The following is a 26783-nucleotide window of genomic DNA, read 5'->3' as shown; positions in this document are numbered from 1 at the left end:
CCACTCTGTGCCTTTTAACTGGGGCATATAACCCCTTTAAATTCAAAGTTAGTATTGATGTGTGTGGCTTTGATCCTGTCATCATGATGTTAGCTGGTTACTATGCAGACTTGTTTGTGTGGTTGCTTTATAGTGTCACTTACAGGTGCTTTTGTAATGGCCGGCAATGGTCTTTTCTTTCTATATTTAGTGCTTCTTTCAGGAGCCCTTGTAAGGCAGGTCTGGTGGTAACAAATTCCAACATTTGCTTGTCTGAATAGGATCTTATTTCTCCTTTGCTTATGAAGCTTAATTTGGCCAGATATGAAATTCTGGGTTGGAATTTCTTCTCTTTATGAATATTGAATATTGGCCCCCAATCTCTTCTGGTTTCTGTAGGGTTTCTGTTGAGATGTCTGTTGTTAGTGTAATGGACTTCCCTTTGTAGGTGACCTGACCTTTCTCTCTAGCTGCCTTTAACAATTTTTCTTTCATTTTGACCTTGGAGAATCTGATAATTATGTGTCTTGTGGATTATCTTCTTGTGAAGTACCTTCAGTAAAGTACTTCAGTAAGAACTTCAGTAAGTTCTCTTCATTTCCTATATTTGAATGTTGGCCCCTCTAGCTAGGTTGGAGAAGTTCTCATAGATGATACCCTGAAATATGTTTTCCAAGTTGTTTACACTCTCCGTGTGGGGTTCAGGGACACCAGTGAATCATAGATTTGGTCTTTTTATATAACCCCATATTTCTTGGATGTTTTGTTCCTTCCTTTTAATTTGTTTTTCTCTATTCTTGTCTGACTGTCTTTTTTTTTTTTTTTTTTTTTTTTAATGGCGTCTCACTCTGTTGCCCAGGTGGGAATGCAGTGGCATGATCTCATCTCACTGCAAGCTCCACCTCCCAGGTTCATGCCATTCTCCTGCCTCAGCCTCCTGGGTAGCTGGGAGTACAGGCACCCGCCACCATGCCCAGCTAATTTTTTTGTATTTTTATTAGAGACGGGATTTCATTTTGTTAGCTAGGATGGTCTCGATCTCCTGACTTTGTGATCTGCCCGCCTTAGCCTCCCGAGTCTGACTGTCTTATTTCAGAAAGCCAGTCTTCAAGCTCTGAGATTTTCTTTACATCTTTGTCTATTCTGCTATTAATACTTGTGACTGCATTATGAAATTTTTGTAGTATGTTTTTAAGCTCTGTGAGGTCGATTACATTCTTTTCTCTACTGGCTATTTTGTCAGTCAGCTCCTGTATTATTTTATTATGAGCCCTACTTTCCTTGGATTGTGTTTCAACATACTCCTGCATCCCCATGATCCTTATTCCTATCCATCTCTGAATTCTATTTCTGTCATTTCAGTCAACTCAGCCTGGTTCATAATCCTTGAGAAGCGATGCAGTAGCTTGGGGAAAGAAGGCACTCTGGCTTTTTGAGTTGTCAGAGTTCTTGGACTGGTTCTTCCTCATTTTTGTGGGCTGATATTTCTTCAGCCATTAGAGTTGCTGACCTTTGGATGTTTTTTCTTTTTTCTGTTATCTTATTTTATGACCTTGATGATTTGATTGTGGTATAAGGTGGATTCAGCTGGCTGTCTTCATTTCTGGAAGATTTTAGAAGGCCAGCACTCAGTTATCTACTCCTAGACTGTGTGCTCTAACTCTGGAGAATATGTGTCAGGCCCTGACTTTGTTCTCTGGCTCCTCGAGTTTAGGAATTGACTGCACTGGGTGGGAGTGGAGGGTGAGGTGCTCCCAGACTGCTGGTCACTACACTCTTGTGAGTAGTGTCGGCCAAAGCCTTTCATAGTGTGGTGGCAACAGGATCCTTCCTAATTTGTACATGCCAGCAGCAGCACAATGGGGTGCATGCACATCAGCTGCATTAGGGTGCTAGTGGGTGCTGGGGCTCCTGCCTTCATGCAGGTGTTCACTCCAGTGGTGGAGGCAACTTGGCTTTAGAGTTCAAGGAGGCCCCTACTGGTGACTCTGTCTGCTTCTTTCTGCATTTAAATTTTATAATACTTTTTGCTTTGTCTGGAATCTCTTTTCAATGTCTCTTTATCCTCACAATTCAAGTCTCATTACAGACGTCAGCTCTTCTAGGAAACCTTCCCACAATCTCCCCAAGACTAGATGGGATACATCTTCCTTGCCTTATTCTTTATGTAAGCTTATTAAAGTGTTTGTCGTATGGTTTTCACTTTTGTTTCTACTTGTTTCTCTTTCCCATAAGAATTTAAGTCCTTTATTGCAGAGGTTTTTCTAGTTTTTTATTATTAGCAAAAATAAAAAATCATAATCACAAAAATATTGAATGTTTACTAAGTGTTTGGCTCTATTGTAGGCTCTTTACTCATATTATTTATCACAACACTTGGAACATTATTGTCAAATAAACATCTATAGAGAGTTTTTATTTCTAATGTTAAAAATATGAGGATAATAAAAATCAAACAAGTCAATATTGTTTGGCAAGGTACTGCACCACCATAGTGTCTGTGATGAGAAGTTATTGTATTAAAATTTGACATAATATGTACTATGCTAATCAAGTACTAGGACCTTCCAGAGATTTAAACAGGTGAAACTGGAGGGTGGCATGACCATTATGAACTTTATCATTTATTTATTTTGAAGTTTCCTATGTATGGAGGGAGGAATAGGATACAATTATGGACAAAATTAGATTTTTTTAAAAGCTGATATTTAAACAGTAGATTTATATATGAAAATACCTGACAGATATAAAATTGAAATGTTTATTACCTTTACTAGAATCATTTCCATAGCATCCCTGTGCACTGAAAATACATCTCTCCTCACAAAAATTGATTCATCACAGATATTTCATAAGAGTAACTGCATCTAATATGACGTAAATCTGTAGTTTTTCATCTGGAGATACAAATAACTCTCTGAACTCTCAACTTTTCTTCATAGTTTGAATTACTCAATCCCTCTCTTTCTCTCTCCCTTTCTCTCTCTTATCAAGTTGTTTATTTTGAAATAGACCAAGTAGTATGTTAGACATTTTTTTCACACTGCAACTGTTGCATTTTAGTTTTCAAATTATATTTAATTTTATTTTAGATTCAGAGGGTACACGTGCATTTTTGTGACATGGATATATTGCATACCAGTGGGGATTGGGCTTCTAGTGTGCTCATTACCCAAATAGTGAACATTGTATCCAATAGGTAATTTTTCAGTCCTTGACCTCCTCCCACTCTCAACCCTTTTTGAGTCTCCGGTGTCTATCATCTCTGTCTTTATATCCATGTGCACCCATTGTTTAGCTACTGTTTTTAGTTCTCCTTCAGATTGTTGGCTATCGGCATGTAGAAATGGTACTGATTTGTACATGTGGATTTTGTAGTCTGCAGCTTTACTGAATTTGTTTTTTATTCTAATGGTTTTTTGGAGGAATCTTTAGGTTTCTCCAAATGTAAGATCATATCATTTTCAAACAAGGATAATTTGACTTTTCTTTATCAATTTGGATTCTTATTACTTTATTTTGTTGTCTGATTACCCTAGCTAGGATTTACAGTACTTTGTTGAATGACAGTGCTAAAAGTGAGTATCCTTGTGTTCCATACATCAGAGGAAAGGCTTTCAGTTATTCCCCATTCGGTATGATGCTAGCTTCGGGTTTGTCATATGTAGCTGTTATTATGTTATGTTCCTTCAATACTCAGCTTTTTGAGGGTTTTTAATAAGAGATGTTGAATTTTATCAAATGCTTTTTCAGCATCAATTGAAATGATTATATGTTTTTTATTCTTTATTCTGTTGATATGATGTATCACATTTGTTGATTTGCATATGTTGAACCATCCTTACATCCCAGAGATAAATCCTCCTTGGTCATGATTAATGCTGTTTTTAATGTATTCTTGAATTCAGTTTGCTAGCATTTTGTTGAAGATTTTTGCATCAATATTCATGAGATTTATTGGCCTGTAGTTTCCTTTTCTTGATGTGTTTTTCTCTGGTTTTGGTATCAGGGTAATACTGGCCTTGTAGGATGAGTGTGGAATTGTTCCATCCTCCTCAGTTTTTCAGAATAATTTAAATAGGATTGGTATTAGTTCTTTAAGTGTTTGGTAGAATACAGCAGTGAATCCATCAGGTTCTGGGCTTTTCGTTACTGGGAGACTTTTTATTATGGCTTCAATCATGTTACTTGTTATTGGTCTGTTTAAGTTTTGGATATCTTCACGGTTCAAAGTTGGTAGTTTATATGTATCTAGGAATTTGTCCATTTCTTCTAGATTTTCCAATTTATTGACATATAGTTGCTCATAGTGGCTTCTAATGATCTTTTGAGTTGTTGCAGTATCAGTTGTAATGTCTACTTTTTCATCTCTTATTTCTTTCTTTCTTCTCTCTTTTTTTCTTAGATGGTCTGTCTAAAGGTTTGTCAATTTTGTTTTCCTTTTCAACACATCAGCTTTTTAAAAATTTTTATTTATTTATTTATTTATTTATTTATTTATTTATTTGGTATGGAGTCTCACTCTGTCGCCCAGGCTGGAGTGCAGTGGCGTAATCTCGGCTCACTGCAAGCTCCGCCTCCCAGGTTCATACCATTCTCCTGCCTCAGCCTCCTGAGTAGCTGAGACTATAGGTGCCCGCCACCATGCCTGGCTAATTTTTTTTTTTTTTTTTTTTTAGTAGAGACGGGGTTTCACCGTGTTAGCCAGGATGGTCTCAATCTCCTGACCTCATGATCTGTCAGCCTCGGCCTCCCAAAGTGCTGGAATTACAGGCATGAGTCACTGCTTCCGGTCCACATCAGCTTTTTATTTTGTTGATCTTTTGTTTTATTGTTTTCATTTTAAATGAATTTATTTCTGCTATGATCTTGATTATTTCTTTTTTTCTACTAATTTTGGGCTTGTTTTGCTCTTGCTTTTCTAGTTTTTTAGTATGCATCATTAGGTTGTTAATTTAAAATTTTCCTGTTTTTAAGGCAGGCACTTATAGCTATAAAATTCTCCCTTATTACTGTTTTTGATGTATCCCGTAGGCTTGGTATGTTTTTTCCATTATAATTTGTTTCAAGAAATTTTTCAATTTCCTTTGTAATTTCTCCATTAATCCATTGGTCATTGAAAACATATTGTTTAATTTCTATGTATTTGTATAGTTTCCAAAATTTATCTCATTATTCCTTTCTCATTTTATTCCATTGTGTTCAGGGAAGATGCTTGATATGATTCATTTTTTAAAAAATTTTAAGACTTTTTGTGCCTTAACATATAATCTATTTTTGAGAATGATCCATGTGCTGAGGAAAACAATGTGTATTCTGTAGCCTTCAGATTAAATGTTCTGTAACTGTCTATTAGGTCCATTTTGTCTATAGTGCAGGTGAAGTCTGATGTTTCTTTGTTGATTTTCTGTCTGAAAGAGCTGTCAAATGTTGAAAGTGGGGTGTTGAAGTCTCCAGCTATTATTATATTGGGTTATATCTGTCTCTTAAGCTCTAATAACATCTGCTTTACATATTGGGTGCTCCAGTGTTTGCTGCATATATATTTGCAATTTTTTTGCCTCTTGCTGAATTGACCAATTTATCATTATATAGTGACCTTCTTTGTCTCTTCTGATAGTTTTTGTCTTGAAATCTATTTTGTCTGATGTAAGTATAGGGACTCCTGCTCATTTTTGGTTTCCATTGGCATGAAAGATTTTTTCCACCCCTTTATAATTTTAGTCTATGTGTATCTTTATAGGTGAAGTGTGTTTCTTTTCATCATCAAATCATTGAGCATTGTTTTTTATTATCTATTCAGCCACACTGTATGTATTGATTGGAGAGTTTAGTTCATTTACATTCAATATTATTATTGATAAGTAAGTAGTTATCAATTTTGCCATTTTTCTGCATGTTTTCTGGTTGTTTTTTGGTCTTCTCTTTCTTCTTTCTTTCCTTTCTGTCTTCTTTTAGCGAGGGTGATTTTCTCTGATTCTGTGATTTATTATTTTGCTTTATATTTTTTCTGTATCCATTGCATGTTTTTTGGTTTGAAGTTACCATTAGGCTTGCAAATATTGTCTTATAACCCATTATTTAACTTGATAACAACTTAACACTGCTTGCCTAAACAAACAAGTCAAAAGAAAGCCCTTAAGAACTCTATGTTTTAACTTCATCCCTCCCCATCTTCTGAACTTTTTGTTTCTTTTTATATTGTATAGTACTGTCTATGTCTTGTAATGTTTTTGTAGTTATTGGTTTTAATTGGCTCATCGTTCAGTCTTGATACATTGAAAGTGGGGTTTACACACCACTTACAATGTTATTATACTCTGCATTTTTCTGTGTACTTATTATTACTAATTTGTTTAGTACTATCAGATGATTTTTTCTTGCGCATTAACGTCCTCTTCTTTCTGATTGAATTACTCCTTGTAGCATTTCTTGTAGAACAGGTATGGTGTTAATGAAATCCCTAAGCTTTTGTTTGTCTAATAAACTCTTTATTTCTCCTCCATGTTTGATGGACATTTTTGCTGAATATAGTATTCTAGAGGAAAAGGTTTTTTTGTTTTTCTTCCTTTTCCCCTTTATTACTTTAAATATGTCATGCCACTCTGTCCTGGCCTGTAAGGTTTCCACTGAAAAGTCCACTGCCAGATTTATTGGAGCACAATTTTATGTTATTTGTTTCTTTTCTCTTACTGCTTTTAGGATTCTGTCTATATCCTTGATCTTTGGGAGTTTGATTTTTAAATTGCTGGGGGTAAGTCTTCTTTGGGTTAAATTTGTTTGCTGTTCTATAGCCTTCTTATACTTGGATATTAATCTCTATCTCTAGGTTTGGGAAGTTCTCTGTTATTATCCCTTTGAATAATCTTTATACTCGTATCTCTTTCTCTACCTCCTCTCTAACGTCAACAAACCTTAGATTTGCCCTTTTGAGGTTATTCTCTAGGTTTTGTAGACATGCTACTTTTTTTTTTCATTTTTCTTTTGTCTCTGCTGACTGTATATATTCAAATAGCCGATCTTCAAGCTTAGTAATGCTTTCTTTTGCTGATCAATTCTGCTATTAAAGGACTTTGATGCATTTTTTAGTATGCCAATTGCATGTTTCAGCTCCAGAATTCTGCTTGATTCTTTTTAATTATTTTAGTCTTTGTTAAACTTACCCAATAGAATTCTGAATTCCTTCTCCATATTATCTTGAATTTCTTTGAGTTTCCTCAAAACATCTATTTTGAATTATGTGTCTAAATGGTCACCAATCTGTGTTTCTCTGTGATTTGTGCTTGGTGATTCATTTAGTTCACTTGGTGAAGTCATGTTTTTCTGAATAGTACTGATGCTTGTATATGTTCTTCAGTGACTGGGCATTGAAGAACTCAACATTTATTGTACTATTCTCAGTCTGGGCTTGTTTGTACCCATCCTTCTTGGAGTAGCTTTCTTGATACTCAAAAGGACTTCAATGTCATGTTCCAAGCTGTATCTGCTTTAGGGGGCACCCCACGCCCAGCAATGTTGTGGTTCTTGCAGACTCATAGAGCTATTGCCTTGATGGTCTTGGATAAAATCCAGAGGAATTTTCTGGATTATCAGGCAGAGACTCTTGTTCTCTTTCTTTACTTTCTCTCAAGCAAATGAAGTCTTGTTCTCTGTTCTGAGACACCTGGAGCTAAGGGTGTAGTGACACAGACACCTCTGTAGTTGCTAGTCTTAGGACTGTGGTGAGCACAGCACTGGGTCTTACCCAAGGCCTGCTGTAACCACTCCCTAGCTACTGCTTATGTTTGCTCAAGGTCCTGGGTCTCTACAATCATCAGGTGGCAAAGCTATCTAGGCTTATTCCCTTCTTTTCAGGGTGGTGAGTTCCCCCAGGTCCCAAGTGTGTCCTGGGGTACTGTTCAACAGCCAGGGACTAAAGTCGGAAACCTTTAGAGTCTACCTGGTGTCCTATTGTATTGCAGCTAAGCTGGCACTAAAACCATAAGACACAGTCTTTCCCACTCTTTCCTCCCTTTTCCAAACGCAGAGGAGCCTTACCCTGTGGCCACCACCACAGGCCCACAGTGAGTACTGCCAGACCACTGATGTTTTTTTAGGCCCGAGGGCTCTTCAGTAAGCTTGTAGTGACTTCTGCATGGACTACGACTTCCCCTTCAGGACTGTGGGTGCCCTTTTGTCCCAGAGCAAGTTGAGAAATGCCATCCAAGAGTCAAGTTCTGGAATTGGGGACTTCAGGAGCCCACTTGGTGCTCTACCCACTGTGGTCATGCTGCTGTCTTAGGTGCAAGACAAAGGTCTCTTTAGTGTTTCCTCTGCTTTTCTCAGGTGAAAGTAGTCTTACCCCATAGCCACCACACCTGGGGGTGTGCTGAGTCTCACCTGAATCCAGCAAGTCTCAGAGTCTCATCCAAGTTCCTCAACATTGTACCTGGGTATTGCTGCTGGTTTTCAGGGCCCAAGGCCTCTTTGGTTAGCAGTTGGTGAATCCTGCCAAGACTAGGACCTTCCTTTCATGGCAGTGGGTTCCCTTCTGGCTCTGGATGTGTCTAGAAGTGGTGTCCAGGAGCTAAGTTCTAGAAAGAAGACCTCACAACTCTGAAAAGTTCCTTATCCTGCTGTGCCTGAACTGGTACTGAAGATGCAAGACAGGGCCCAACTCTTCCCTCTCTTCTCAGGTGGAGGGAAAGAATCTCCTTTGGAGCCACAAACTGTGCAGCATGGGGGGGGGGTAGGGAAGAGGTGATGCCAACACTCCTTTATCTCTGCCTATGCTAGTGTCCCAATAGGTTGCAGCCCCCAAGTCCTCTGGCTCTGAGTCCAGTTCAGCAACAGGACTTGCCTAGGAGTTACCATCCTTGTGGCCTATATTGCCCTTCAAGTTCATCTAGGGTCCAAGAGGACTTTAGTCTGTGGTGTTGAACCTTGTGCAAACTCAAGTTTTGACCACTGTGATTGGTGATTCCCTTCTGGCTATGCCTAGTTTGTATGTTCCCTCTGTGGCTGGTCATCAACTGAGTTCGGTCCAGTTTTGTTTTCTATTATAATAGGGCAGCACTGAGTTCAGTACTTCACAATTGCTGCAGTATCCCTCTCCCCAGTGCAGAAATGCTCTCTGCCCCACACTGCAACTGCCAAGGCTTAGGGGAGGGATGGTGTCTGCAATTTAAGACTGTTTTTCTTACCTCTTCATTGCCTCTTTTAGTGATATGAACTTAAAGCTAGGTACTGTGAGTGTTCACCTCATTTTTGCTTCTTATGGAGGTGTTTCTTTTGTGTAGATAGTTGTCAAATTTGTGTCTTTGCTGGGGGATGATCAAGAGAGCCATTTATTCTGCTATCTTGCTCCACCCTCGATTCATAAAAAATATATATTTTTAACATTTTAGGAATATTCACAATTGCATTGAAAACAACAGGGAACTAAGAACAATGAATGTATATAATAGAATTTAGTATAATGAGTGTGACATTTCAAAATCCATAATAAATATTAGTTCACTCAGTAAATAGAGCTAGATCAATTGGCTGATACTTTGGAATACAGGTAAAATTATCTCTGTATTACATACCACATACCAAAAATGCATAAATAAATAAATACCAAGATTGTAAATAACTTGAAGGAAAAATAAGTGAATATATTATCTGATTTTTGTATGATAATTTATTTAAAATAATCCTCACAAGGACAGAAGCCACTAAAACTGTCATTTGGTTAACAAATATCTATTAATCACCAATTTATATGTTTAGCACTGTTCTAGGGATTAGAGATGTAGTAGTGAACAAAAGAGCCCAAATCCCTTCTATCATGTCAGATAAATTCTAGTAAAAAGAAGCAAGTCAGCTGCATAGACCTTGGAAATTAATCTAGTCTCTTGAGTAGCAAGTGGAAATTTTTATCACTCACAATACATTCACAAGTTGATTAAATAAAATTTTTATTATCTTTATAATTGGAATGCTTGGTTGCTTATTGAACTGAAAAAAATCAATAGAATTATAAATATTATATAAATATATACACACTCACATACACATATAATTTAGCATTTTTTAGTACAAAAAAATACATAAGTATTTTTCTATATTTTTCATATGTTTATTCACCAACTGTTTTATCAATGTTTCCATGCCTGACTCCAGTGATTTCCAATTTAGCTTTCTTCTGTCTTTAATCCCATTATCAGGACAAACTGTCATCCTTTGTAATGGTCAGAGAAATAACCGTGTTTGTGATATCATTATAAACAGAAAGTTAAGAAATGTGAGAGACAAGCAACTATCATATTCCATAATGTTCAGGGTTATTGTATAGATAATTCATTTTTGAAGAATTCTTACCTTTTAATGTATTGTCTAAATAGTACTCTCATTTCCTCTCACTTTCCTCCCTCAGTGTCATCATTTTTGCTACCTTTACTATGCCTACGTTATAAATATGTGTAACACTTATATTCTGTTACTACTATTCAACCATGTGTAATGTTACCAGGAACTTCCATTTTTACTGCATTTCACTGTTAGATGGATAAATACCATAATAATTTTCTTTTTGTTTTTTTCGCTTCTATTTTATTTTTCCCTTCAAAATTATTATTATTATTATTATTATTATTATTATTATTTTATATTATACTTTAAGTACTGGGGTACATGTGCAGAATGTGCAGTTTTGTTACATAGGTACACACGTGCCATGGTGGTTTGCTGCACCCATCTACCCATCACCTACATTAGGTATTTCTCCTAACGTCATCCCTCTCCTAGGCCCCCAACCCCTGGCAAGCCCTGGTGTGTGATGTTTCCCTCCCTATGTCCATGTGTTCTCATTGTTCAACTCCCACTTATTTGTGAGAATATGCAGTGTTTGGTTTTCTGTTCATGTGATAATTTGCTGAGAATGATGGTTTCCAGCTTCATCCATGTCCCTGCGAAGGACATGAACTCATCCTTTTTATGGCTGCATAGTATTCCATGGTATATATGTGCCACGTTTTCTTTATCCAGTCCATTATTGATGGACATTTGAGTTGGTTCCAAGTCTTTGCTATTGTGAATAGTGATGCAATAAACATACGTGTGCATGTGTCTTTATAGTAGAATGATTTGTAATCCTTTGAGTATATACCCAGTAATGGGAATGCTGGGTCAAATGGTATTTCTAGTTCTAGATCCCTGAGAAATTGCCACACTGTCTTCCACAATGGTTGAACTAATTTACACTCCTACCAACTGTGTAAGCATTCCTATTTCTCCACATCCTCTCCAGCATCTGTTGTTTCTTGACTTTTTAATTTAATGATTGCCATTCTAACTGGCATGAAATGGTATCTCATTGTGTTTTTGACTTTCATTTCTCTAATGACCAGTGATGATGAGCATTTTTTCATATGACTGTTGGCTGCACAAATGTCTTCTTTTGAGAAGTGTCTGTTCATATCCTTTGCCCACTTTTTGATGGGGTTGTTTTTTTCTTATAAATTTGTTTAAGTTCTTTGTAGATTCTGGATTTTAGACCCTTGTCAGATGAATAGATTGCAAGTATTTTCTCCCATTCTGTAGGTTGCCTGTTCACTCTGATGATAGTCTCTTTTGCTGTGCAGGAAGTTTTTAGTTTAATTAGATCCCAGTTGTCAATTTTGGTTTTTGTTGCATTGCTTTTGATGTTTTAGACATGAAGTCTTTGCCCATGCCTATGTCCAGAATGGTATTGCCCAGGTTTTCTTCGAGGGTTTTTATGGTTTTAGGTTTTATGTTTAAGTCTTTAATCCAACTTCAGTTAATTTTTGTATAAGGTGTAAGGAGGGGGTCCAGTTTCAGTTTTCTGCATATGGCTAGCCAGTTTTTCCAACAACATTTATTAAATAGGGAATCTTTTCCCCATTGCTTGTTTGTGTCAGGTTTGTCGAAGATCAGATGGTTGTAGATGTGTGATATTATTTCTGAGGCCTCTGTTCTGTTCCATTGGTCTATATATCTGTTTTGGTACCAGTACCGTGCTGTTTTGGTTACTGTAGCCTTGTAGTATAGTTTGAAGTCAGGTAACATGATGCCTCCAGCTTTGTTCTTCTTGTCCAGGATTGTCTTGGCTATGTGGGCTCTTTTTTGGTTCCATATGAAGTTTAAAGTAGTTGTTTTCAATTCTGTGAAGAAAGTCAATGGTAGCTTGATGGGGATAGCATTGAATCTATAAATTACTTTGGGCAGTATGGCCGTTTTCATGATATTTATTCTTCCTATCCATAAGCATGGAATGTTTTTCCATTTGTTTGTGTCCTCTCTTATTTGCTTGAGCAGTGGTTTGTAGTTCTCCTTGAAGAGGTCCTTCACATCCCTTGTAAGTTGTATTCCTAGGTATTTTATTCTCTTTGTAGCTATTGTGAATGGCAGTTCACTCATGATTTGGCTCTCTGTTTGTCTATTATTGGTGTATAGGAATGCTGGTTATTTTTGCACATTGATTTTGTATCCTGAGACTATGCTGAAGTTGCTTATCATCTTAAGGAGATTTTGGGCTGAGATGATGGGGTTTTCTAAATATGCAATCATGTCATCTGCAAACAGAGACAATTTTCCTTCATCTCTTCCTATTTGAATACCCTTTATTTCTTTTCTCTTGCCTGATTGCCCTGGCCAGAACTTCCAATACTATGTTGACTTGGAGTGGTGAGAGAGGGCATAATAATTTTATTTTTCTAAGCACTTCAAGAATTTCTATTCTCTTAGTTCTCTTTGTAACTATGTTAGAGTGATTTGTATGTGAATAGTATCTTACTAAGTATAAAATTTAGGGTTTTTATATTTCTCTGTACACTGTGCACGGTGCTCCCACTATGTTATGCCTATAAAGTAGCTGTGAAAAACTAAGATAAGCCTGATAACTCCTCCACTGTAAGTGAATTGCTTTGCTTTGTTCTGCACTTTTTTATATTCTCAAAATGAGTGAGGTTTTGAAGGATTTAAAACCTATTCTAAAATACACATTTCTTTGTAAATTTGGCGTAGAAGATATTTTAGGTGCTCATTTAAATTCTGCAATATTGCTTGAAACTGAGATATGAAGATGTTTATTAAAATATTCTATTAACATAGATGCTCTTGTATTATACCTGATATTTTTGTATAATCTTAAACAGAGCATATTTAACACTTAATTATTAAGTATGGTATTTGCTATATGATTATTTTGTAGATTATTTTCATTACATCCTGAAAGTTGTCTCCTCTCTTTAGTTTTTCTAGGAATTTTATTATGAGTAATATTGAATATATATATTAATTTGGCAAATTAAATTTATTTAAAAATGTGAATTAACCTTGCATCCTGGCACAAACTCAAATTTTCCATGATAATTAAATTATTTTTATATAACTTACCAGAAAGAATTTACTGTTATTTTAGTTGATTGTTTTAACTTACTTGAATGATAATTAGTCTGCAATTTTTTTCTACCATTTTATTTTCTTTTAATACAGTTAAGGCAAACCTTAAACAATTACCTGGAGAACATTCTTTTTTTGGAGACATTGAAAGAGTTTCTGTGTTAGTGACATTTCTTGTTTTTTGAATTTTATAGTATTCACTGATAAGACCATCTAGATTTTTTTCTTTGTCGGATTATTTTAAATAACAAGTTAATTGTTTAATTGTTACAGAATTATTCTTATTTTCCGTTTCTCCTAGAGTGAGATTTTGTAACATATTTTCATGAAATTAATGAGCTTTATCTAAGATTTTTAAAATATTAGCACAAAATTATTCATAAATTATTGTATCTATTCTATTATATGCAACTTCTGTAATTGATTTCTTTTTATTTTCAATATTTTTTCTTATAGCATCTTCTGTTTTAATTCAATCTTTCTCCATAGCAGTTTTTCGCTTGATACTGAAAATATTTTACTTAATTTCCAGTTTATTGGTCACTTATATAGAAGTTCTATCAAGTATTATATGCATTACTTTATATGACATTTCATGTGGCTCATAACTATTATATGTGGCTGATCTTATAATGATTTAGAGTTCACATATCTTCATAACTCAGCTACCTTTACAAGCAAGACTATCTATGTCTGCATTAAAGAATATACCACACTGCATTTCAGAAGTGTTTCAAAACAAAATTCGAAAAGCCCTATGTTATGTTTTATGAAGATAGACATGGAAATCTGAAATACTAGCAAATAGAATCCAGCAATATAGAAAAATAATAAAATATAATCAGGAGATGAAATCTATCTTAGGAGTACAAAGCTGTTTTTACATAAATGCCAGTCCATGTAGTACATCATATTAATGAAATAAAAATGAAGAAAAAGGAATATTTCAATGGACACAGTAACAGCAAAATTATGTATCTAGCGAGAGACTTGTATGAAGAATATATAAAAAACACAAGTCAGTGATAAAAAGACAACCCAATTTAAAAATGTGCAAAATAGTTGAATAGACATTTCTAAAAGGAAAATAAGTAAATGACCCACAAGCACATTAAAAGATGTTCAGCATAATTAGTAATTTGGGAAATGCAAAGTAAAATCACAGTAAGTTAGCATATGGCACCAACTTCTGTAACTAAAATTTTTAAAAAGTCAAATGTAAAAGCTGCTGCACGGCAATGGATATAATCAACAAAGTAAAGAGACAACCCACAGAAATGGGAGAAAAATTTGCCAAATATCATCTGATAAGGGATTAATAACCACAATATATAAGGAGCTCAAACAACTCTGTAGGAACAAAAAAATTAATAATCTGATCAAAAAATAGGCAAAAAAATTTGAATAGATATTTCTCAAAAGAAGACATACAAATGGTAAATAGGCACATGAAAAGGTGCTCAATATCATTGATCATCAGAGAAATGCAAATCAAAACTACAGTGAGATATCATTTAACCACAGTTAGAATGGCTTGTATCCAAAAGACAGGCAATAAAAAATGCTGGTGAGGATGTGGAGAAAAGGGAGTCCTTGTACACTGTTGGGGGGAATGTAAATTAGTACAATCACTATGGAGAACAGTTTGGAGGTTCCTCAAAAAACTAAAAATTGAGCTACAGTATAATCCAGGAATCACACTGCTGGGTATATATTCAAAAGAGAGGAAACCAGTATATTGAACAGGTATCTGCACTTAACAGTTTGTTGCAGCACTGTTCACCATAGCTAAGATTTGGAAGCAACCTAAGTGTCCATCAGCAGATGAAGAGATTAAAAAAAAAAATGTGGTACATACACACAATGGGGTACTATTCAGCCATAAAAAAGAACGATATCTTATCATTTACAACAAAATGAATGGAACTGGAAATCATTATGTTAAGTGAAATAAGCCATGCACAGATAAACAAACATTGCATGTCCTCACTTATTTGTGGAATCTAAATATCAGAACAACTGAAGTCATGGACAGAGAGTAGAAGAATGGTTACCACGGACTGGAAAGGGTAGTGGGAGGCTGGGGGAGGTGGGAATAGTTAATGGGTACAAAAAAGAATAGTTAGAAAGAATAAGACCTACTATTTGATAGCACAGCAGGGTGACTATAGTCAATAACAACTGTACTTGTTAAAATGATGTTATCAGATTGTTTGCAACTCAATGGATAAATGCTTGAGGAGATGGATGCCCCATTCTTCATGATGTGCTTATTTCACATTGAATGCCTATATCAAAACATCTCATGTATCCCATAAATATATGCACCTACTATGTAGCCACAGAAATTAAATTTATTAGTTTAAAAAATAAAGGCTGTAACAAGTGTTGGCAAGAATTCATAGAAATCGGAAACCTCATATGTTGCTAGAGGGATTGTAAAATGATGCAACCACTTTGCAAAACTGTTTGACAGTTTCTCAAAATGTTAAAATTAGATTAACTAATGAGAGAGGTTATGCATGCACGGGAGCAGGGAGTATATGGGAAATCTCTGCCCTTTTTGAACAATTCTGCCGTGAATGCAAAACTGCTATAAAAAAAAAAAGTCTTTTCAGAAATAGATTAGCAATATGATTCAACAAGTGTACTCATTGGTTTATACTCAAGATAATTGAAAATATATGATTACAAAAAACTTTTACATAAATGTTCACAGCAGCATTTTTCATAATAACCAAAAATTAGAAACACAAATGTCCATAAAGAAAATGTGGTATATTCCCAAAGTGGAATGTTATTCAGCAATAAAAAGAAATGAAATATTTATACATGCTGCAACATGAATGAACCTTGAAAATGTTATGCTAAATAAAAGACAACAGAACACAAGAGGGCACATATTTTATAATTGTATTTCTATGAGATGTCCATAATAGACAACTCCATAGTGATGGAAAGTAGATTCATTTATGTCCATGGTATGAGGGAAGAGAGAAATGAGAAGTGACAGTTAATGAGTATCGAGTTTCTTTATGGGTTGATAAAAATATTTTAAAAGCAGATAGTAGTGATGATTGCACAGCTATATGACTATACTAAACAACAATGAATTGAACAATTGAATTGCATGAAATTTGTGTTATGTGAATTATATCTTAATATAACTTTCATAAAAATGTACTATTATAGTCATCTAACATAAAATTCATGTAACAATTATTGTATTCATAAGTAAATTGACTTATTTTTTCTAAAATTTCTGATTAAATTTTGTGTTTAACAAACACATCTCTAATTCATAATACTATAAAGACCAGTATTTTTATTACTATTTAAATATACCTGAATATCAGAAGTGATGTAATGTAAAACTGGATAAAAACATAACTTCCAAATTAAAAGTTTTAAAAATGTGTGGAACATCACTTGGATTTTCTGGTTTCTGACAAATGACTACTACATTAGAGTGCTGGTTCTCTCTCCAAAAGAAACCACCATTGACCAACACGTCTCAGATGATAATATGAATACTTGGAGATTTTGTTAACATGCTTTTATATGTTACTAGGTGTTGGGCGAGTCCAGAAATTCTGCATTTTCAACAAGCTTCCATTTGATGTAGGTGCTGCTGATTCACTTAGCTCACTTTGGGTAGCAAATCCTTAGAGGGAGTATAGAAAAGAGAGTAGCTTATATCAGAGGAACTATCATAAAAGCAGAGAAAATCCTTGATATATCAAAGCTGTGATAAACTGTGATGAGGGCTTGGCAGCAGCCTTGAGTATAAAAGACAAGACACAGGCGTAGGATCAGAGATTAGAGAAGAGCTTTGAAGTTTTGTCTTTACTTTTTCACAACATCACCTTGGAAGAATCATTGTCATCCTATTCTTACTGAGAGCCTTGTTTGAACATCTACAGCCCATGTCTACTGGTATTCAACAAGTAATAATATCAAAGCAGATTCAAAGTTGTGATGGGATGAACAAAAATAGGTGCCCTGGTTTCTACCCAGGGAGATAGAGAACTGGAAACTGTTTTCTCCCACCCTTATAACAACAACGAAGGTCAGACCAACAGCAAATTCTCTATTTTTCTTGAACCTTAACATAAAGCTGAGATTGTAGGGCAACAAAGGGTGAGTTGGTTTTTACTGGAAGAAATGAGATGATAGCAATGGTCTACTTGTAGATAGAGATGGACACCATTAAGAATAGTTGAGTTAGGGTGATTGGTGTATTGGTAGAGGCCAAGTATACACTATTGAGAGATAATGAAGCTCCTAGTGGCCACAGTTATAGATTCTGCATCTTCTTGCAGGTGTTTACTCCACAAACTTCACGTGTTGCTCACAGAAATGACTAAAGTGAGTCTGGAGAATGTGTACTCCTTAGTACCTAGTGTAGGGGCAGGCAATTCACTCCAACTTCTGTATATCTGTCTTAGTCCATTTAGTGTTGCTATAACAGAATACTACAGATTGGGTAATTTATAAACAATAGAAGTTTATTTGGGGCATGACTCTGGAGGCTGGAAATTCCAATATAATTGGGTTGCATTTGATGAGAGCCTTCTTGCTGCATTATTACATTATGGTCGGCATCCCATAGCTAGAGAAGATGATAAAAAGTAAGAGCATGCAAGAAAGAGAGAAAAAGAGGGCCAAACTCCCAACGTAACTAACATACTTCTGAGATAACAGCATTACTCAGTTCATGAAGCCAGAGTTCTCATGATCTAATTACCTCCTAAAAGTCCCACCTGTATTGGTTGGTATTAACCATTGAAATGGCAATGAAATTTGAACATGAGATTTAGAGGGGACATTCAAACCATAGCAATACCTTATAGAACAGATGTGTTCATCTATGTTAGTTTAAGGACAACACATACTGTCACCCAAAGGGCTCTGGTGAATACTAATTGCAGTTTCAAAAAAAAAAAAGGAAAGAAAGAAAGAAAAAGGAAAAAAAAGAAAATAACAAACCACCTCTTGCCCCGAGAAAGGGACTGGAATTCAACATTTCTGTCAAGTAGAAAATCCTAAACAATCTATAAAAAGCTCCTAGAAATACTATATGCATTTATCAAGGTCAGAGGATATATGATCACTATACAATTAAATTATATTTCTATATATTGGCAGTAAACAATTGGAATTTAAAATAAAAATATACCATTTAACATAGAAGAACTAGTTAAGTATCTAATATTAAGTACTTACTATGAGTATGTATAACAAAATAAGTTAGAAATATATATGCTATAAACTACAAAACACTGATGAAAGCAATCGATGAGAACTCAATAGAGAAATACATAGTATGCACATGGCATTGGAAGACTAAATGTTATTAGGCTATCAAATTGATCTATAGATTCAATTCAATTCCAGTGAAAATACCATCACATATTCTTATAGATAGATACCAATAAGTTGGCTTTAAAATGTATATATAAAGGCATTGCCATTAAAATAGCCAAAACAATTTTGAAAAGGTGGAAGAAATTTTGAAACTACAATAATTAAGACCAGATGGTATTGACAAAAGAATACATGCATAGATCAAAAGAATAGAATTGAGAGACAAGGAATATATCTACACAAATATAATCAACTGGGTGTTTTTGCTTACAAAAGTGCAAAAGCAATTAAATCAAGTAAGGCTAGTGTTTTCAATAGATAGTACTTGAATAATTGGAGGTGCATATGTAAAAAAATTAGCATTGGCTTGTACCTCACACTTTGTACTAAAATTATCTCAAAGTAGATCATAGATCTAAATATAAACCCACACAACTTTTATATACATATGTATATATACACATATATACATGTATATACATATCTATATGTATTGGACTTTACCATATTAAAATTTCTGCTTTGTGAAAGACACTATTAAGAGAATGAAAAGACAAGCTACAGACTGGGGGAAAATATTTTTGAATATTATATTCCACAAATTTATTGCATGCAGAATACATAAAGAACTCTCCAAACTCAACAACAAGAAAATAAACAACCAAATTTGAAAAGTAGTCAGAATTTCTGAAAAGATACATCACCGAAAAAGATAGAGAGATAGAAAAAAGGCATATATGAGTTGCTCATTACAATTACTATATAATCCAGAAATCTCTTTTCCAGCTATTTCACCAAAATACATTAGAATTACCAAACATTGTTATGTTCTCACTCGTAAGTGGGAGCTAAGCTATGAGGATGCAAAGGCGTAAGAATGATACAATGGACTTTGGGGACTCCCAGGGAAAGGGTGAGAAGGGAGTGAGGGATAAAAGGCTACAAATTGGGTTCAGTGAATACTACTTGGGTTCTGTGTGCAACAAAATCTCACAAGTCACCACTAAAGAACTTCCTCATGTAATCAAATACCACCAACTCCCCCCAAAACCTATGGAAATAAAAAAAAATTTTTTTAAAGAATTGCTGATCACAGTAAGCCCTACATGAGATAGTTCATAGTGGATTTTCATAATTGCCTCTAAACTGAAGACAAACCAAATGCCCTTCAATTGATGAATGGATACCTCATCTCTGTGGCATCCATGAAATACAGCACTATTCAACAATGAAAACAGTAACAACTATTGATTCACACAACGGGTGCATCTTAAATGAATTTCACTAAGTAAAAGAAGCCAAAACGACAAGACCCCCACAAGACTACATATTGATATTGTGTGATTCAAGTTTTATGGCATTTTGGTAAAGGTGAAGATATTGAGATTAAAAACACATCAGTGTTTGCCAGGTGCTAACAGATGAGGGTAGGGATTGACTACAACGGTGCAGCCCCTTGGAATTTTGGGGGTGATCACACTTTTCTATATGGAAATGTGATGGCAGGTACATGAAAATGTATTCCTCAAGTTCCTATAAGTGTGTACCACAAAGAGTGAATGCTAGTGTAAGTAATTTTATAAAATCAACCAAGATATGTAAGTAATTAAGGACAAAATGCAGGCTGTGACAAATGAATATAACTGGGTTACAAATGTTGGACAACCTCACTGATGGTAATGAAAAAGAAATGAGCTTATTTAATTGTAAAGAAATATGACTGTATAGTCTAAGACTAAAGTAAAGAACTATACAAACACACCTTCCTCTAGTTTTTCACAGGGGTATGGCTTTGCAATTGTGAAAGCACTGTATATACATCCTAGGCTTTAACCAATACATAAAAATATTTTAGATAATGAGATTGAGATTTTTCACTGTTGACAAAATAAGGTGGGGCGGGTATCATAATGAATTCTGTGGTCCTGAGTTGTGATTGTTGGAGTTGGAAATAACAGGATAACAATTAGTTGTTGCTGTATTGTTACGTATTCATTGACTTCTGATTGGGGGATTTTTTTTTTAATTCGTTGTTTTCCTGTTATGGATTTGATTTTCCTGCAACAAGATGTTAAGCTCCTTCAAGGCAATTTCTGTCCCTCCTCTAGTGTCTGTACAAGACAAGGATGTGCTATCTGGTGGATACAGTCTGTATCTACTTCTAACTGACTATCAATGTAAAAGGCTAGTAAATTACCTTTATCCGATCAAAAGTTATCATTGCTTCCAGTCCATAGAAAAATAAATATTAACTACAAAAGTGAAATATTTTGCTTCTATTGATAGCTATGGGTGGCAAATATACATTCAGAGAAGCACATTTTACTTAGCTAAGAGAGTATATCTTATATTCTCGCTACACACATATACACAAAATAGTGACTATGTGAAGTGATGAAGATGTTAATTAGCTTGATTTTGGGAATCACTGCACAAGGTATACTTATATCAGAACATAAGTTATGTTCTAAATACATATACTCTTTATTTGTCAATTATACATCAAAGTTGGACAAAAAAGAGAAGCACATGTAGGTTATCATTATTCAGCTAACTGGCAATGTGTATTTAAAATCATTAATTTGATTACATTGAATCTTATATCAAAAATGTTATTTATAAGTTTCTATCAGGAAATAATACTTTGAAAAATACAAAGGTTGTTTGCTATGCATTAGTTGAAAATCCTTAGTGATCTGTGTTTGCTAGACTGATTTTTTGATGATATGCTATAGAAATCCTGTAGAAATGTTCAATGCTTCTCAGATGAAAAAGTACTGGAAATTGTCTGTGAAGTGTCCAGGACGTCTGTGATTCAAGAGAAAATTAAGTCTTCCAATTCCAGGTGTAAGGCAATCCCGGTTTTGAAGCTAGCATACATGTCATGGGTGTATCATGTCATGGTTTTTCTTCTTCACAGAAAATGGGAGTAGAGAGATTTGAGGAAATTTATAAAGATCACCATTTGCCCCTTGTTTTCAGACAAGAAATTGTCTCACACCATAAAGAATCTAGGCTATTTGGAAACTTATTGAAAAAGAAAATGTCACATTCAACATAGCAATTATTTCCACTGTTTAAATTAGCTTCCACCCAATACAGGTCAATATTTCAGATATTCACTTAAAATTCAAATACTTCCTCTTTTTGTTCCAGACTCAGCATAGTAATCATGTCTGTAATTGAGAATTTCTTTTACTGCTCCTCTATCCTGTATTGCCTTTTATAGGTCAATTTTGGTTTCTTTAAGCCATAAATCTTGAATTCCTTTCACATACTTTTCTGCCATGTGGATGAATTTCTGCAAGAAATAAAGAAACTGGCACTAGCACTCTAAAGTTACAAGTAACTCCATGCCTTTTCAGTCTCCTTACCCATGTTGATGATCATTGATTAAACATTTGAACCTCAAGGTACTCAACAGAATGGGTAATTTTGAAACACTGAATTTCTATTCCATTACCACATTGTAGTGTATTTTTCAAAGCAGCTCATGTAGAAATAAAGAAGACAGCTTGCAATTGCTTATAAAGCCTTACAGATAACTCTCATAGTATTAATCTTAAAATTTGTTTTTATTTCCAATATAATATACTTTTTGTTTTCCAGGCAGAAGCAAAATTTTCTTTTACTATTGCTCAAATTTCCGTAGATATCTTTTAATAAAGTAAAACTATTGTTGTATTTACTCTCCCTCTTTTTTGAAACAGATGTTATCCCTTCTGAGAGATGGATAGTAAATTTTGACAAAGATCTTTCAGATGGTCTTGTTTTTGCAACACAATTGGGAGCCTATTGCCCATTCTTGGTAAGAGTCATTGTTATGCATAATGATCTCCTATTATTTGAAAAAACTTAGTGATTAAAATTTGAAGTATATTTTCTGTAAACAGAAACTTTCAAATGTCTTACAAGTCAAACACCTGAATCTGAATGGCTAGCACTACCTTTTTGTTTATTCTTGCATTTTGATTGCAATAATTTATTACTGATAAATATTAATATTTAAATGATTCTTTGCCTAACTATAGAGAACACTTAAAAACAGAATTTTTTATTCCATTACCGAAAGGTTTGAGTTTTTTTTTTTTTTTTTTAAACAGATTGAGTCTCATTTTATAAATATGTACACACGGCCAAAAAGTCCTGAAGAGTATCTGCACAATTGCCTGATTATTGTAAATACTCTTTATGAAATTGACTTTGACATGGAAATACAGGTGGGTGCCTTTATATTAAACATTCTGCAAACATTTTATAAATTTCTTTTGATAGCTTACTCATTTGTAATATTGCTTGTTCATCTTTTTAAAATTTAAATTGAAACAGGCTTTTGATGAGACATTGCTAAAATGTGGAATTTGAAATATGACTCCACAGAAATTGACTGGATATTTTAAAATTTGTATAATTATATACATCCAGCTGTGCATAATAGGAAAGTTCTTACAGTCCAAGTGCCTGAAACCCCAAAAATAAACATTGAGTGAATTATAATCATTATTCAAAATCTAAGAATGAACTAAAAGAGCTTTTTTATTTAAATATAGATGTCATATTTTTATCTTCTAATTTAGTAGCAAAAATAAATTTTCACTTGAGTTTTAAAATAAATGTTTGTGTAGAGGTCATAATGTACATTTTAATTGTATGTTGACCTCCAAGTTGTAATTCTATTTGGCTTTTCACATCAAGACCTCAATAGCAATATTCAAAAATATATTGTATGCTTACTATTTTATGAGCCTTTTGTTTGTTACTTAGGGTCCATAAAATGATTAAAAAAAAATGATTCCTGACTTTGAATATATAAATTCATTAAATTATCAAGATATTTGTCTGTTAAAAGATAATGTTCTATTTATTTATTATTAATGGTGTATGAAAAAAATGAAGTATAGAATTCAGATGAAGGAAGAGATCAATGTGATGCAGAGTGATACATCAAAGACAGTGTGGAAGAGACAGAATTTAATTGGGATCTGGAAGGGTGAATTGGATTTGCATTGGCAGTGGTAAGAGAGGAAGTTGTTTGCTCAGAGGAAGTAGCATGAACAGAATGTAGAGTGTGAAAAATGACATATGTTAAGGAAATTGTGTGACTAGGTTTCCCCAGTTGAAGTTTGGTATTGGAAACAGACACAGGCATATACTGGGATATAGAATACCAGCATAAAAAATCAGGAATTTATCCTGTGGGAATTATGGGGGATAAAAGGCCTTTCCTCTTACAACAATGGTCAGTATGGACTGAGAGGAGAGGAACTGATGACAGGGAACACAGACCAATCGCAATGCAATTTCAACTGGTCAAGGAGTACAGTAATTACTTTCTCTACTCATATCATTTTAATTAGGATTAAAACATAATAAGCTGATGTAGGAAAAATCATGAAGTTTGCTAGAGTTGGTGACCAGCCACAAAAGAAGGGCATTGGAAAAAGACTATTATAACTAACTCTGAGTTTTTCATTCTGTGATCCAGAAAGATTGATGATACTAGTGCCCAAAATGATATCTTATACCACTGGAGAAAAGAGTTTTATAATTACTCACTTTTTTATTTGTATTAAAGTCACTTGCATGTTAATGTCACTTTGTACCATTCCTGACATTTGTATTCTTTTTATTTCATTTTCTTTTCATTTATTTTTATTTTTTGGTACAATTGTAAAGGGAAACTGCAATCAATAATTTTAGTCAGAGAGTTCTGTTATAATAGTAGAGTTTTAAGGACAAACTCTAATAAAAGACTTTGGTTTTGAAGAATAAAAATATTACAATTCCCATAAATTCAACAAATTTTTTAACCTCCCTCATGAAAGACACAGGATACATCCTTCAGGGGTACAGATGTGACAAAACTACACTCATGCCTTCAAAGATGTTGCAGACTAATAATCACAAGTTACATGAAACAAGGCTGATGCAAAGTGACAGTGAATGTCACAATAGACATAGAAATAATATGCTATGAGACTCAAAGGGGGTGAGAAGTCATTCTAAAAAGGATACCAGGAAAATTTGCACAGAACACTTAGTGTTTAAGCTGACCCTTGAGAGTTTGGTAGGAGTTCACAAGAAATTTAAAATACCTTTGTTTAGAAAAACCGCACATTGTGACTGTGTCCTTTGCTTTTTGATTTCCTCACATGTGTTGGCTCAATATATTTATTTTATTGTATAGTCAAAAAATAATTTAAAAATAAGTATCTACTAGATAAAAATGCGGAAAAGTTGTCCAAGATTTGATGAATGAAGTAATTGAAAGTCGGCTTAGCAGATAATGACCAAACTTTTATCAGCTGATTCCAATGCCCTAACTCTTTATTAGCCCAGATTTACCAACCACACTAAATGGAAGATTTAAAACCATCACCCTCTAATGAACTTATACGTAATGAATTAATGCTGGTGCTTGTAATGGTCCACCCTTGAATCCTGTAAAATTCAGCAGCGGACTTAATTATTAATGCTTAAGTTTCTTCTTTATTATGTTCTTAATTGCAGCCTGAAAATTAGCTTCATAAGTTGCTGGGGTAATGTCATGTCTTTTTGGAGAATCCTGCCAGTAGGAATATACAGTTATTAAATAATCTCCTTTTCATGACATGATTTTTATTTAAAGCAAAAATCCTATGGAATTGTTTGACTACAGCATAGAATGCATGTTTTGTTCCCTCATGCAAAGATAGATAACAAAATAAATATAATAAGCATTTATGGAGCTTTACTACACATAATTTAATGAATAGTGATTGGAACTGAGGGTGAATAGATAATCTAATTTTGTTCTTAAATTTTTTTGTTTCTTTTTTTTTTTTTTTTTTATCACTTGTGAGGGTTCTCTAGAGACACAGAAACAATAGGATATATGAGAGGGAATTTATTAGGGGGAATTGGCTCACGTGAACACAGAGTCAGAGAAGTCTCATGATAGGCTGCCTGCAAGCTGTAACACAGAAGAGCTGGTGGCATCGCTCAGTCCAGAAGCCTCAGAATCAGGGAAGCCAATGGTGCAGCCCCTAGTCCAAATCTAAAAGCCAGAGAGCCTCCAGAGAGCACTGGTGCAAGTTTTAGAGTCTAAAAACTGAAGAACCTAGTCTGATGTCCAAGGACTGGAGGAGAAAAGGTGTCTCACTCTGGAAGGGAGAGAAAGCAGAGAGTCCTCCTTCTTCTTACCTGTTTGTCCAGCCCCAGCTGATTGGATGATGTCTGCCCACATTGAGGGCAGATGTTTCTCTCTCAGTCCACTGACTCAGCTTCAACCTCCTCTGAAAACACTCTCACAGATACCAGATACAATACTTCACCAGCCATTTAGGTATCCCTCAATCCAGTCAAATTGACACCTAAAATTAACCTTCACAATCACAGGGAAATTTTCAGCTTTAAATAACAGAACTCTTGAGTAAAAGTGGTTTAAAATAAGGAAATTTAATATTTTATAAAAAGATAGTCGGGTGATCAAAGGTTATAAGGATAATTGTTCAGTTTTTTAACAAAGTTATCAGAGATTCAGTTTTGCTCAGCCATTCTTGACCTGCTAGCTTTGTTTTAGGACTCTACACAAATAACTCCCAAATTTCTGCAGAAGTCTCACATGACACCTTCATACAGTTCTGTTTGAGGGCTGGCTGAGTGGCATCTTTTCTTGCACTTCTCTTTTTCCAGAAGGTAAACCTTTCCCAGTGCCCCCACAGCATATTCCCCATTGCATATCATTGGCCAGAATTGAATCCTGTTCTTGTGGCTAACCAGTGGTTGATGAAAAATTTTAAAAAAAGAATATTCACAAAAAATGAGGTTCTTACTAAAGAAGAAAGAAGAAAATGGTTGTTGGGAGGGCAATCAACAGCTGTCTTTGTAGGATTTTAGTATATCATAGTGTACTGCTAATTATATTTGGTGTCTTGTTTGAAAGTTAGTGATACCTTAAAGTTATGGCACATTACATCCAGCATAAAACTCAAGATCTTATCACCCCTTCTGGTTACTGATGATGAAACTGAGGCCCAGGAAATTCAATTGACTTAATCAAGAGCCTGGCT

The 26783-nt window shown here is 34.6% G+C and overlaps 1 protein-coding gene across 3 annotated transcripts in view; it reads left to right on the top strand.

The window, feature by feature from the left end:
- CFAP47 (cilia and flagella associated protein 47) overlaps positions 1-26783 on the top strand; it is a 446504-nt gene that overhangs the window by 189031 nt on the left and 230690 nt on the right. For all 3 annotated transcript variants that reach the window (XM_031660417.1, XM_031660416.1, XM_031660418.1), the window contains exons 34-35: positions 22443-22540; positions 22836-22952. In XM_031660417.1, coding sequence (XP_031516277.1) covers positions 22443-22540; positions 22836-22952 — 215 coding nt within the window. The remainder of the gene's footprint in view (positions 1-22442; positions 22541-22835; positions 22953-26783) is intronic.

The sequence above is a fragment of the Papio anubis genome, chromosome X (genome assembly GCF_008728515.1).
Source record: "Papio anubis isolate 15944 chromosome X, Panubis1.0, whole genome shotgun sequence".
Classification (NCBI taxonomy): domain Eukaryota; kingdom Metazoa; phylum Chordata; class Mammalia; order Primates; family Cercopithecidae; genus Papio; species Papio anubis.
This window is presented reverse-complemented; position numbering and strand designations above follow the sequence as displayed.